This window comes from Ciona intestinalis, chromosome 11 (genome assembly GCF_000224145.3).
Source record: "Ciona intestinalis chromosome 11, KH, whole genome shotgun sequence".
NCBI classification, from domain to species: Eukaryota; Metazoa; Chordata; class Ascidiacea; order Phlebobranchia; family Cionidae; genus Ciona; species Ciona intestinalis.
Window position 1 is genome coordinate 2,495,629 of NC_020176.2, and position 15,491 is coordinate 2,511,119.

The following is a 15,491-nucleotide window of genomic DNA, read 5'->3' on the forward strand; positions in this document are numbered from 1 at the left end:
GTTGATATATTCAAAATAATACTTCATCTGTTTTATATATTAAATGCAGACAGATGTATATACTGAAGATGCATAAGCAAACATGAATAGTGTTGTACTGTTATGATTCTATGAATCATAAAATTGTGAGCTTAGTAAAATGTCTCATAGGTTATACTATAGGCACACTGCAGGTCTGCAAAGTATGACAGGTTCACAATATTTTGTTTACAAACTATCAGTATGTCACACGCACTCTGATTAATATAGTAGGGTGGGAGAAGATGGGACACCTTTTCATTCTATTTTCTCATCCTATTTGCTAGTAAACAAATAAACATTTAAAGAATTATAAAACGTAAACTCACAACTCTCATAGATCGTTGTTAGTTGTTTAAAACACGATCCGGATACTTGGATATTAATATATGTCAACCCACGAAATAAATCTTTATTAAACTGAGTAAGATTTCTTAATGTGGCTTGGATATTGAAATGTACATAATTTTTACGCCAAGATTTAACAATTATTTAAGCAAGTGAAAAATATCTGTTTTCTCCACATGATTTCTTATCAGGAACTACCATATTTTACAGACTGTCTAGGGTCAAAAATGTGAGACTGAGTTACCCCCTTTATATTTTTCTGAACTTAGTTTTTACAAATTTAAGATAGCGACCTAAATTCATTTTACCAATAAATGGGTTTGTCCTTAGCTGGTAAAATGAAACTAATACTTTTTATATGGTTAGAATATAGACAAAGTTCTGTTTTGAATTATAATTGAGTAATTATGTGACATAACTTAAATAGTACACACAATAATTAAACGAATTTAGTCTCCAAATTGTTGGCAACTTTTAAAAACAAATTACAATTCATTAGGGCTTTAATTAACAATATTGGTTATACGTGACCTTAGCGAGAAGTTTTTTTTTAAACTTAAGCATTTTGGCGGAAACTTCAATACTTTGTTTGCAGGCTATTTTTTTTTTTTTTATCTCCTTTAGCAAAACACCAATAAAGAAAGCGCCATCAAACAAGTTCATCAAAAATAACTACAAAAACATACATATATATACTGGTGACAGTTAACCTATAGATAGGATACAACGATACAGCTACTAATCTTTCCAGGATTTATAAATCGAAAATTAATAAAGTGTTTTAATGGCTATGAATTTACTGTAAATACAGGCATAACTTATACTTTTCAACTTTAAATTACTTAGCAGGAGTTGAAAATGGGCCTTAAAAGATTACAAAACCATTGTACTGATTTTACTCATCCACCTTTTTAAACAGTAGTAGTTTATTAGAATAATAGTCCCCTGTCTGTTTTAAATTGCACCGGTAAACGCAGCCGACTACTACGAGCGCTTTACTGCACTTTAGTATAGTTTCAAGGTAATCCTTTAGCTGGTGGCCACCTAAAATTTGGTTTTAAAATCTTCCTTTGGTCTCACTGATACCCGCTGTCTATTTTTAACTTGGGCGTTCGTGTCGAAAATTAACTTTGAAAATGCGCGAAATCGTGCTGCATCACCTAAAGAAAGATATCAAAATACCGGTAAAACGTCAGGTTGACTGAGGACGAGGTACACCGCTCCGATTATACAACTCTAAAACGTCGTTAATTTTACAGCTTATTTTTATTACATGTGCTAAGTATTATAGCATACCGTTTAGCAGTTTTGACGGTCTTCTGAACTTTATCTGGTACTTTAAATAAAAGAAAACTCAAAAACAGTAAAACAAAAATACAAAATCTTCGTTAAACAAAATTTTGACTGACACCCTTTGCTTATTGCTGCCGCCAGCGATAAAAATTAATTGTCCACCACAAGCGGTTACAGTTTGGGGAGCCAATTTTAGACGCGTACAAAATTCAAATTATTGTTACCTATTTTACCTCTGATAAAGTGTAAATTTAAAAGATTAAAAAAACCTATGACATTGGTTATACTTTAAGCATAGCTTGAGTCTAGTGCAAAATATATAACAAAGGCACACAAAAGAAAAACACAATATCCTTTTATTTATTATGTTTTTTTAGCATGAAACACAAGACAGGTAGCTGGTGGCGCAAAATGACAGCTGTGAAACACAAGGTGACGAATAAAGTACGTTTGTGGTTTTACCATTAAACGAGACACTAAATGTAGATATAGTACAATGGGGTAAGATGGGATACCGTTAGCACCTAAAACACAAGGATCTATGATTCTGTAAAAACTTTATTTTATTGCCAAATGGGACGAGAGAATGGAAAGAAAATAGTCTCTATAGTGTTTAGAAGTTTGCAACCTAAACTAATTATCTGTTTGTCTTTAAACCCTACACCCATTTAAATGGGCGATATTAAAATTTATCGAAACATATAAAACTAAGTGCACATATACGTATTTTACATTGTCAAACAAATAAAATGTGTTAATTACTGGCATTAAGACGAACCAATAAAAATAAAGGATTGTTGGCACTTGGCAGTACAAATTTAGACATGACAGACCAAAGTATTAAACGTTGTCACGTCCTTTAAAACGACTGCATAACATTTCACAGCTAAATATAAAAGTATGTTACGTATATGGCGAGATTGCGATATGCAAGGGCAATTGCTTGCAGAGTGTATATTGCGCCTCTTATACTCTAAGTAGGCTTGACAGGAAAAGCAGAGAATCTTGTATATATGTTCAATCTGTAAGAATATATTTTTTTGCGTGAGGTTTATGTTTTTGGTTGTTGTTTTTTTTTTTTTACCTGCATACAGTCTAAGATTTTTAGGCGTTTTTAGAATAAGTTTTAAAATAAGTTAAAGGAAACAAAACGATGTCAGCCGACGCATTGCTTACGCATAGAGCAGAAACATGGCCTAATTTCTAATCGTGACAAACCAAATCTATATTCATGCATAGACCATGTATCTTATGTATAAAATCACGCGGCTCTTGGCTGCGTTCACTTTATTTCCTGAGCATATTTGCAACGTCACTATGTGTGCTACAGTGACACAATATTACTGAGAGAACGTGATGGTGTGGCTCTGCATGTGTCGGCCTTCATAAGCTACGACCACTTGATTAGATAAAGAAGGCTGTAGATACCCTCGACTGCGAACAGCAGGTGCTGTTTATACTGTTCGATATAAACAATTCTAATGAATAGCCACGACCATCGTTGCATAATCGTTTCCGCTAATAGTATAGTTGTGGTTTCCATGTACGTCATAGCTTGCAGTATATATACAATTTAATACGTCATACGTTGAACGTGGATACACGTGCGTAAATAAACGTATCAAACTGTGCAGTTGGTCAGCAGCGTCAGGGGCAAAAGTTGCGTAGCGGTAATTTACAGAAGTGCCGGTATCCAGTCGAAAATAAGCGTGGGTTATGTGTTGTGACTATTTTATTATGCTCTGTACGAATAGGTATATAGTCGCGCACCAATCAAGCGGCGTCCTACGTTTTTTATGCTGTGCAACATCACTTCACGGATGTAAATGCACAAAGGCTTTAACATATGATGCAATTCGTTGGTAGGCATACAGCGGCAGCCACGTGGGAAGACACACAGTAGCGGAAAAGTTACAGAGGCAGGACTTAGTGCATCGGGCAATTTTGTATTTTTTTACACATTGATCCAGCTGTTTTTTTTACAGACAAAAAAACGCATGTAAAAAATGTAATGTTTACTTAAGTGAAATTATATACTTTCTATGGGTTATTTTTTCCGATAAGTATCGAAAAATATCGTTTTTTTTAGTTTGGGAACGGTTTTTTTAGACTCAGCTGTCGGTATACACTTAGCGATAACTGAAAGTTTGTTATCGTTTTAATTAGTGTAAATATTGCCGTAGAGGATACGCCTCCGCTATGTTTGTTATCACTGTACACCCCCAGACCCCTGGTTTTCGAAAGCTCTGACGTCATCGGATGTACGTTCCGGTAAGGAATTGGGTTAAAACACGTCAGCGCGAATGCGAAGTGTTAGAATTAGGTGAACGTTTCTGCAGGTCGAATATAGTCGATTTATAGGGATAAACACAGATTTTTAGATATTGAAGAATTAGTATAGATTTTAAAAGGTGAGTACCATTAACACACAACGTTATATGCAATACCCTTAAGAAAGGGTTTTGCTATACAGTTATAAACTATAGCCAGAATTCTAACAGTAGTGGTCAATTTTGTCGCTTTCTGTTTTTTTTTTGTGTTGGTTACCGATAGCGTATTACAGGTGTCGTGCTGCTCAGTATTTTTTTGTTATGGTATATTATGTTACTCGGAATAACGTTGTTTTGTAATTAAACATGTTAACTCGCGTTTTCGGCGAACTGTTGCTCTAGGTTAGATCGACGTCATAACCGAGAGCTCTTGCATTTCCATGCAAAGCTACGTCATAATGCGTTGGCAAGAAGCGCTTAAGAGAAAGAAAGAGAGTAAAATGCGAACCCAGTGAAGAGTGATTAGTCATTATATTATTTACCAAGTGGCTGCATTAATTGACATGTGCATTATATTTCGCTGTCTTATATAAGCAACAAATTTGCATCGTCTGGGGTCGTGACCATAGCCCGTGATATGCCATTATGAACCAAACTCTTTCTTTTCTGGCACATATCAAGCAGCTATACTTTCGGCTTCCGCGTTTTTGTTTTTTTTCGATTGTCGCTGTTTGTTGTGTACCCATATCTTGATATCAAAGGGGCACTTTTTATCAATGACGTAAGCAATTGCGTCATCACTAATCTATTGTTTGCTAACTCAAAATACGGAGACCTACATAAAAGGTGGGCTCGTCGCCTTCAGTTGGAAGTTTTGCGGAAGCGAAAACGGAAAATGTAGAAAAATGTCGAATAAGAAAATATTTTACAGGCAATTTTGTATTTAAGGAATTTGTATTCGAGGTACTGCACGATATATTGTATAAAATACCATATTTAGAGCGATTAAATTTAGCAGTCACGATTTATAATTAGTCATATACGGTTTGCAAAAACAGCTCGCCCGAAATAAGTAGCTTGAGTATATTTTAATGTACAGTGGCAAGTAACTGCACAAACTTTTAAGTGCCGTCATGTGCCGTGCCATCAGAACATAAGATACATGCATGTCATGCTGCTACTGCTTCTAAATGCTAATTAGCAAGCCCATCGCAGCTGAAATGAAAATGATCTATTGCCCGATTTGGTCGCTTCTGACATGACTGGGACCCTTTTAATTAAAAATTATGGACAAAAATAAACCCTGCGTGCGTGTAGTCGATTAACTTGTTCTTATATCAGCGCTGACAAAGATTGTGTAATCATTTTGATGTTTTACAACCCCCGGATTTTCTCTAAAACATTCAAATTCTGAAGGTTTAGAAATGTATTACGGAAATATGATAATCAGTGCTATGAATGACGTCACAATTACCTGGTGGATCGTCATATCCGCTCTGGCGCTCCTAGCGGTCAAGATGGTGGACGATAACTCCAAGAGGAAAAAAAGAAGTCAAAATTTTCGCTCTCCTCCTGGGCCAAAAGGTTACCCGATTTTAGGAATTTTTCCAAGTCTGATAAGAAAGCCCGCCCATATTGTGTTTGGGGGTAAGTTGGTTTAAGAATATATTTTTATACCTACTGTATAGTTTGGGGTAAGGTGACCCATGTTTTTAGTCTCTTTTGTCGTTGTAGCAAACGAAGAATATTTTCAAAATTAAATAACTGCGTCCTCGCGATTTTAAAATATCGTTGTTAATTGTTAAATGCTTAAACAAGAAATATGGGATATTGTGTGCTGACGGTTTCCCATCTTACCCCACGGTTCTATATACTTATGTGAACCAAATTTAGCTTTGGTCACATGTATCATGACGTGTCTCCCCGTAGTACCTCACCTATGTAGAATTGAATAGAATGCACTTATTATAAATTACCGCTGTTTCAGAATGGAGTAAAAAATACGGGAATGTGTACCAGTTTACACTCGGAGCTGGGACTTCCGTTGTTTTGGGAGACACAGCAACAGTGAGACTCGCTATGCTGGGAAAATCACCGGATTTTGACAGCCGATGCCAGTGGAGATATTGCTTCAATAAAATGTTCAGAGGTAAATACAGTAAAAAATGTTTAATGAACAATACGAATGACATATGTCCTGCTGGTGGTACGCGTGTTGTAGCAATATCCGTTGTTTATATTGATTAAATCATATACGTGGGGGGTAAATTGACTTTTTGCTAACCTTTGTTGGAAAATTTTCCGGGGTTGCTCGACCTGCGGTTAACACTACGCCTACACTTTCAATGTAAACAATGTTATCCCATTTTAAACAAATCTGCGACGAATCATAATGTACACACTCTGTATTGAAACCTTTTAGCACATATTGTCCAAATATCCTAATCGTGTTTTAAAAAATAACCAACGGTCTATGAGAGTCGTAAGGATACGATTTAAAAATTCTGTGAATGTTTTTTGTTTACTACCAAATGGGACGAGGAAATAGCATGAAAAAGTGTCCCACCTTCTCTCATCCTTTTATACATTATTGCCAAATAAAAGAGAGTTTTGGCTTAATTTTATCAGTTTTACATAATAGTATATGGTAAATATGAATTTTTAAAGTGTGTATACGTTTACGATTGCTGCAAACGTGTTCATATAGTTCTATGCATAAAATATTTGCCGTAGTTGCAATACGTCGAAAAAGCTATAAGCTACTTGGTGGTTGCAGCAATGACGTACTGTTCGCAAATAACGGTTTAGTGTGACGTCATCACGAATCTTTATTGTTGTACATTTTCTCAGGATATGTACATCAGAAGTGGTAGTGTAATTTCGTTTAAATCAGCTTCTAATAAGGATCACTATTTCTTTGTACTTGTACATGTAGCTTAATTACGCGGAAAACTTACTACAATCTACAATGGTATAGCTCGTTTAATTTTATATACTTTTTATATCACAACACCGGTGTAAAAAAAGCTTTGATTTAGTGCTTGATAATCCTACATAAATTTAAAACGAACGACTTATTAAAAAGCCCTGTAGTATAGATTCTAATTCATTATTCCAGCTTATCCGGCACGATACGGTTAATACACAAGAACAGCATTGATCTAATAAACCACAGCATTAATCAAAAACACTGAACCGAAATTTTAAAGGATTGTCTTAAAACGAGATTTCCTGTACACCATGGCTTTAATGTTCTATTTAAGTGCGGTTTTACTGTAATTGCTATTACCACGTCAAACCTTTTTGGTTACGTTACGACTCTTCTGACTGTAAAAGCTAGAAAATATTGCGATTGCGATGATATATAGTACTGCGGGGTAAGATGGGACACCTTAGGTACTCAATATTCAAATATCGTGATCGAATTTTAAATAATTCACAACGGTCTATATGGGATTCCACTTCTCCCTGCCCTACTATACATGTAATACTATTTTTTAAGAAAAAGAAACACCATTATAAACATGTGTATTTAACTGAGTTTATTTTTTAAAACCACACATTTCGTGATTTGACGTCACGCACTACACACGCCAGCAACTGTATTTTTGCAACTGCAAACGATTTTCTGTTCGGCACGAACGTCTATACACAGGTTTTGGGATAATTGTCAACTCTGTCGTATATCCCTGGCCCCTTGACGTGCGTATTATAGGATCTCGTTCATATAGAATGCAATATACATATTTTTTTCGAAAGTTTTTAAGCCCAGAATTACTTTTTTGTTTTAGGTTTATCGGTGCTGCCGTATTCGTTCAAGTGGGTTAACACCAGGAGACGAACGCTTACTATATTGCGTAATATCGGTATGGGAAGGTCGCTTATGGAAGGAAAAATACACGAGGAAAGTAAGTTAAAGTTTAAACTGTTAGAAAAAAGCATGTCAAAAATCGCTTTTAATTGCTATATATGTAACAGGTAATACAAATTGTGTGTAGCATATAGTATATAAATGTTATATAATAGAGAGGGGAAGATAGGACACATTTTCACGCTTTTTCTTGTTTCATTTGATAGTAAACAAAGAACATTTAAAAAAATCTATAGCCGTATAATCAAGACTATAAAATAGTGTTGTTAATTGTTTAAAACACGCTGAGGATATTTAGACATTGTGTACGAAAAGTGTCCCATTTTATCCCAAAAAAGTTGTCCCATTTATCAAATGGGAGGAAAAAAGATAAAGAAAATATGAACCATCTTACCCCAACCTTCTATATACCAGTAGTCGTATTTTTATTTTTAATACGTTCATTTAATATCGTTTAAAATGATTGTTAATTTTCACAGCACAATGTTTATTGAAGTGTATGTTGGATTCCAGCCAGGACGGAAAAGTTAATTTTGAACCACGTGACATGCTTCGTCGCGCTCCAATGAACACCATTTGGTCCATTTTGTTTGGCAAAAGGTGAGAATGTTTTTCGTACTTTATTTTTTTTGCAAATTTGAAATTGAAATTATTTTTTAAAACACCAGCCAGGTGGCATTTTATAAGATAAGTATTGTAATGGGTATAACCTTCATTATACATATTACTGTGGGGTATAAATAAATACCGTTAGCACATAATATTCCTTATTTCCCATAGTCTATCAAATAGGGAAAGAAAAGGAATAAAAACGTGGACAATCTTACCCCAAATTACTATTTTATATATAGTACAATGGTGGAAGATGGGACACCTTATCGTTTTATATTCTCGTCTATAAACCGTATTCGGGATATTTGGATATTATGCGCTAAAGGTGTCCCATCTTCCCTCACAGTACTATATAAAAAAAGAAATCGATTAAATTTTAATTTAATTCACAATTATTTAGGTATGATTATAGCAACCCGTACCTACTGTACGTTATGAATACTGTGGTGTGGCTAGTTGATTTCTTAGCCAAGGCAAGCGTGTTTGACGTTCTACCAAGCAGCTTGCGACACCTTGCGGGATTTAGTTTGGAAACTTTCCACAACAAGCTGGAGACGTTGCACGCCTTTATGACAGAGCGTGTAGATGACCATGCAAAGTCATACGAAAGTGACGTCACAAGGGACTTTGTTGACGCGTGGATAAAGGTACGAATGATATAATATATCTCGGACTTATAGTGTTTAGGCGCTTGTATCATATAGTCAATGGACGAATAAATGTAACTTACTTTATCCTCGCGTGGCTGAAAAACGACAGTCGTTATAACGCGGGTGTTCTGTTTCCTACACGACTGCCGTCTAGTTATAAAGTAGAATAAAATAGAATCAAACATTTAAAAAACTTTCAATTATGTCCAAAAAAACTGTGAAAATATATTGACTTATATATGTTTTTCAATTTTCGTTCCAAACCGTTTTAAATAAATCATTTTAAAATTCTTACGTTTAAAGGCGAAAAAAGAAGACAAGTTGAAAATCCAGGATTCGGAAGATTCAAATGACATCAGTAGTCTTCCAGATGTCATCCAGGATCTTATCGTTGCGGGAGCACATTCGACAGGAATCGTTTTTAACTGGGCGGTCCTGCTACTTGTTCTAAACAAAAAGGAACAAGATTTGGTAAGCGAATTTATCCTGTCGCGAGGTGGCAGTTGGGAGTATAGTTTTGAGTTCTTTGTTTTCGAATGGGCAAATGAATTCCCTTTTTTTTAGGGAAGACGGATTCTTTAACAGAAAATATCCAAAAATCCGCAACGTGTTTTAAAAAATATAGGACTCGGGTTCATAATTATTAGAGTGTTCTTTTTTTATTACCAAATAGAACGAGTAAATATAAAGAAAATGTGTCCCATCTTTCCTCACCGTACTATATATAACCGTAGCCCCACGACACGTTTTTAATTGTTTAAAACGCATTCACTAAATAGGGTATTTAGGTGCTATAGCGGTCACTCTACACTATATTGTATATATTGTTCTTATTTTCAGTGCTATCGAGAAATTATGGATAATGTTGGACCTACACGTGAAATAAGCATGTCTGATCGATCCAAGCTTCGGCGTGTTGATGCTGTTATGCATGAGTGCATGCGTATAGGCACTGTACTGCCGTTGGTGGCGCACGCTACAGCAAGGGACACTACGATTCACGGCTACAACATAAAAGCTGGGACAGAAGGTGGGTAAAAATACAGAGACTAATGTTTTGCACTAAATGTTAGTTTGCGCAAATTTTCGACTAGATACAACTAAAATAAAATGCGATAAGAAAATTCCATATATTTATATATCCTGTTGCGCAAGGAATGTTACAGGTCTAAAGATTTTCAAAAAGTTATTTGTAATCTTAAAGATGGTGTCTCATCGTATAGCAAACCAAACGTCGGACTTTAAAGGTTACAAAACAAGCAGTTGCTAAAAGATCTCTTTTAAACTTTAAAAAACTATTTTCGAATTACTGTTTAATTCATTTTTTCATGTTTTGTTTCAGTCATTTACAACAATTGGTTTATAAACCGGAACGAAAAAGTGTTTCCGGATGCAGAGAAATTTAACCCCGATCGTTGGATTAAAAAAGACGGCAGTTTTCGGAAAGAACTCCTGCAACACTTTTTTCCCTTCGGAATCGGTAAGTTCTAATACACACTCCATTTTAAAGGAGTCATATTTCCGCATTTCGTGTAAAAAACAGTTATACAATAAATTAAACTGTTGAGGGAGATGAGAGATCTTTAGTACATAACATCCAAATATCCTGGTCGTGTTTTAACAATTAACAACAATCTATGGGGAGTCGTGAGAACACGGTTAAATAACTTTTTGAATGTTCTTTATTGTTTACTACCAAATGGGACGAGAAATAAAATGAAAAGGTTTCACGTCTTTCCCCACTCTAATATTTTGAAACCATTTATTCTATAGCACTTATTTTACCACAGTGAATATGTCTGGGCAATCTCGTGAACTTTAAAGGCATACTATACGTATAAAATAGCCATACGTATGTACTGCGTAATTACTACTTACCCAATAATCAGACCTTTTCTTTACTTTGACAAATTTTAAATCCAGCGTATAACATATAAGCACAAAACACAAATTGCATTTATCTCTTCAAATACAGCAGCGAAGATTAAACTAATTAAAACAATTTAAAGAAGGAAATTAGCAGCAAAACGATGGTCGTTAAAAGACGCTCGCGGTAAAAACTGCAACAAAACCCGCTTACATTGTATGTTTCGTTTTCTAAACCAGTTAAACACGCAAACGTAATTGAGCACGAGTAATCAGTACGAAGAGGAAATTTACACGCATTCGCAATTATCACACTTGCCTTCGCAAATTTTACACTTCGGAAATAATTATTACTTTAACAACCCATGAGTAAACTGCATTATAGAACGTACTTTAATTTTTCTTGAATGTTCTTTGTTTACTACTAAATTGGAACGATAAATAAGAATAAAAATGTGTTCCATCCTCCCCCACATACTATAATTCAATTTTTCTGAGTTTAATCAAAAAACTATATTTAGGTAAGAGATCGTGTGCTGGAGAATCGTTAGCAAGAGCTAATCTATTCATCGTAGTTGCTACGTTGCTACAACGCGTAGAGCTATTACCTCCAGGTAATGTTTCCTATATTTACATAACCAAAATATAATGTATATAGTAGGATAGGGGAAGATGATGGGAAACCTTTTCATTCTAATTTCCCGTCCCATTTGGTAGTCAACAAAGAACAATTATAGAATTATAATACCTTATCCTTACGACCTCATGGACTGTTAATTGTTAATTGTTTAAAACATGATCCGAATATTGCTTTTTTTGTTCTAAAAGTGACCTGTCTTCCCTATCCTACTATATATTACACTGTCTACTTTTTGAGCTTTTAGTGCCATTTATCCTGATGAAAACGACGTTTATATAGGTCGTCAAAACGTCGGTATTGTAATAAATTGACAGTGCAGCTTTTTTTATTATGATATCTGTCCGATTTATAGACTTAAACTTACCTGACAAAATATAGCTTTAGTTGCTCATATGGTATTGGGGGAAGATGGTCCGTATTTTCATTTTCTTGCATCCTCCCATTTAGTAGAATATTTACAGAACTTTATAACCACATTCTCACGGGACTAAAAAAAACTTTGTCAATTGTTAAAAACATGTTTGACAAATATGGGACATCAAGTGCTAACGGTATCCATCTTACCCCATCATACTATACAAATCTGATTAATTTACATTCAAATTGTTTAGATGAAACAGCTTCACCAGAAATGCTTCCTGAAGTGAAACACCAGTTCGGTTTACTTGCAGAATGTAAGCCATTTCTTATGCGGGTGCGGTGTCGTCCAACTTTCGTTCCATCTCAGTGATTTCCCACGTGACACGTCCCACTTCAGCGCCCTGTACTTAACCCCCCGAACTCAAATTGATCGTATTTTTATTTCGGTGACGGGTAGCGGTAGTTTATATTATTGTAATTTTTCCGCAGTGTTGTCCACTGCATTTTAACCACACGTGCATAGTTCCAAACAAAACCGCTATTTTAACCGGCAACACTGAAAAATGTAATTAATTTATTACGAAAAAAACGTTTTTCAAGATTCTAATCCCATATAAATAAGCTTTTTTTAACGTTTGTTTTAGACTTTGGTGCTTTGTTTTATGTTTTATTCAAATAGTTATTGTTGTAGCCGGTTACATTTTTTTTATAAATACTGTTTTAAAGTGTATATCAACTGTAAATGTGTAATTTACTACAACTATTCGTTACGTGTCGATTACCTTAATAGATTACAATATACCTTGAACTAGTTGAATGGACATAGTTACTCAATAGCTGTTCGAAAGAGAAATACGTAGTGTATGGCATGTGGGGTAATATGGGACAAATTGAAACCCAACAAGTGCTAATTCAAAATTCCACCATTAATTGGAACATTCGTAAAATTCACTTCCAAAAATGCTCTGTAATATACTTCAAGAGCTTTAAAAAAACAATATACATCATTCTAGCCTAAAAAATTCAAAATGGCCGAAAAAAAATGGAAAAACAAAAATATTAATCTTACTAATGTACAAAGAGATAATAATTTACAAAGCAACTCGGAATAAAATTTATTGTAGAATATACAAATAAAACTTTTAGGTGCATTTATAACCTAATGTTTGTGGGGTTTTTATTCAGCTTAAACGTTAGGCGGCAGTTTTAAAGAAGTACGAAGATAAATTGTTTAAAATAAAATGTCTCTTAAAACTCGTATGGGCTCAAGAATAAAATTGGTAAATGTTGCAAACAAATTAAAGGTTTTGAAACAGAACTTAGTGTGAAGTAAGATGGATATCATTAGCACATACTATCCCGTATTTCTTATTCGTGTTTTTAACACTTATCTTATAACGATACCCATTTAAAACTCGCAAGGATACAGTTTTATAATTCTGAATGTAACTTTATCCTCGCGTGGCCGAAAAAAACGAGAGTCTATACTCTGTAAAAAATATTTTATTCTGTAAATATTTTTTATCCACTACCAAATAGGACAATAAACCATCTTACCCCAACCTACTATACCCACAGTCTACATTATGTATATTGTCTCGTTACAATTTAAACTCGTGCGCAATCCAACATGGCGTAAATTTTCAACTGCGACCCAGAGTTTGGCTTTTTGTATCCAGGACAACCCTTTTAGGTCTTCGATGCCGTCTTCACTGATGCGTGACACCTCTTCAAGGTCTTTGAAACCGTTCAAGCGCAACGACGTTGCTGATTGGTCGCAAAGATGGTTAGCTCTGCACCATTCATCCAATGATGTGCCTAAAAACACAAACTTTTTTTAGATTTTTTAATTAAAAAAAAAAGAATATCAATTTATTTGAAATTACTTTTAATATTTAAACTAAAATTATAAATGAGAAAGAAAATATGTATACAAACTATTTTACGTAAATTTATGTTTTATAAATTATTTATACACAATGTTTTCATTAAACGCACCCATTTTAACAGTTAAAAAAGCTTTTAATGAGTTTTCAGCGGAGCATATATGGCTAAAACTTAGCGACGGTTTTGCGGCCAGCATATATTACGCGTAAATTACAAGCAAATTACGAAGGTGTTCCTATATATCAAACAAACTTCGGAATGTTATTTTGCAACTTGAGTACATAATTATATTGTGTTTCCTATAACGCGCACATTTTGTGTAATTGATACCAAAATCAAAGGCCCATAGGTTTGTATGTCAAGTACCACCCCGGGCGTATCGAAGCAGTACCAAATCTAGTATGAACATTTAAGCTACAAGCGACAACAATAATTAACTACTTGATGACGTCATTAGAATGACGTAAGCGCATGCGCAGATGAACTTATACCACTTCTGAAACGTAAGTTTCTAAATTGAGCGAGTACGTAGCATTAAATTGCGTTTGAATTTTAATAAAGAAAATTTATAAGCTCGTGGTGTATAATTATTGCTAGGGCCTACTACTGGACATTTCTTTTTATTCTACTACAGTTCTTTCGGCCGTAAACTTTACGGTTGGCGGTGAATTTAATTAACAGCGATATGAGCTTGCACGTGTAATGTGGTGGCATACGGTGATATTTAATGGTACAGGTGTCACAGTAATTACGAAGGTTGGGTCTTGTAGTGGGACGTTTAATTGTACAAACAACAACTTGTACGTTGTGGTGAATTTTGTTAAACTTGTATAATATAAAAAATAATACCAATTCAAACTTGGCGTTATAATTGAAAAACAGGTTCAAGTATAGTAGGGTGGGGAAATATGGGACACATTTTCATTCTGTTTTCTCGTCCTATATGGAAGCAAACAAAGAACATTCAAAGAATTAAAAAACCGTATCTTCACGACTGCCATAGACCGTTGTTAACTGTTTAAAACATAATTTGGATATTTGGATATTATGTGCTAAACGTGTCCCGTTGGGCTACAACAATATATTTGACATTTTTATGAATGGACACTTACACGCTAAAACGATTTGTCGCTATAGGGTGTTAATAAAGAGGTTTTTGTCTAAAAGAGCGTTGTTAAAAAACATTTAAAAGGAAAACTAGCATATTTTACGCTAACTGTTTATATCTATCTTACCAGACAGTTGTAAAAATGATCTTAAAACACCTAATTTTTAGTTTAAGGGTAAACTTTAGGGTGTTTCAAAAAACCCCTTATACGCATTACGAATCCAAAAACAAAATTCTGGCTGTTATTTTTCTGTTTCGCGAATGTGATTTCATTTCATTTATTATACTTAAGTTAACAGATGAAATAAAAAATGAAAAATGCATTAAATCCATCATTAGTTTGATATACAAGTTTTGAGTGACACTTATCTATTTTTAAGAGATTTAGTTTAATCTGAAGCATAATGAGAATTGCAAAGCTGCAAACTGCGGCTGCAGCCAACACTCCATAATAATATTTCAATCAATCAGAAAATGACGGGTCAAAAAAGTTGATTGTGAACTAATATGTGGATTTTCGTAAAAAAATAAATTTTTAATGTAATTGGTTCAGTCAGTTCATAGAAAA

At 34.4% G+C, this 15,491-nt stretch overlaps 2 protein-coding genes across 2 annotated transcripts in view; one reads left to right on the top strand and one right to left on the bottom strand.

Annotated features, from left to right (window-relative positions):
- The first annotated feature begins 5,315 nt into the window (after positions 1-5,315).
- Positions 5,316-12,749, top strand: LOC100178381 (cytochrome P450 2C15). Its single transcript, XM_002121729.4, has 10 exons — positions 5,316-5,576; positions 5,917-6,078; positions 7,721-7,837; positions 8,280-8,400; positions 8,813-9,059; positions 9,366-9,533; positions 9,903-10,092; positions 10,405-10,542; positions 11,450-11,542; positions 12,180-12,749. The coding sequence occupies exons 1-10, from the start codon at positions 5,354-5,356 to the stop codon at positions 12,296-12,298; spliced, it is 1,578 nt and encodes a 525-aa protein (XP_002121765.3). The 5' UTR covers positions 5,316-5,353; the 3' UTR covers positions 12,299-12,749.
- A 90-nt stretch (positions 12,750-12,839) lies between these two features.
- LOC100180752 overlaps positions 12,840-15,491 on the bottom strand; it is a 12,611-nt gene continuing 9,959 nt past the window's right edge. The window contains exon 7 of the mRNA XM_009862009.3: positions 12,840-13,746. Coding sequence (XP_009860311.2) covers positions 13,508-13,746 — 239 coding nt within the window. The 3' untranslated portion in view covers positions 12,840-13,507. The remainder of the gene's footprint in view (positions 13,747-15,491) is intronic.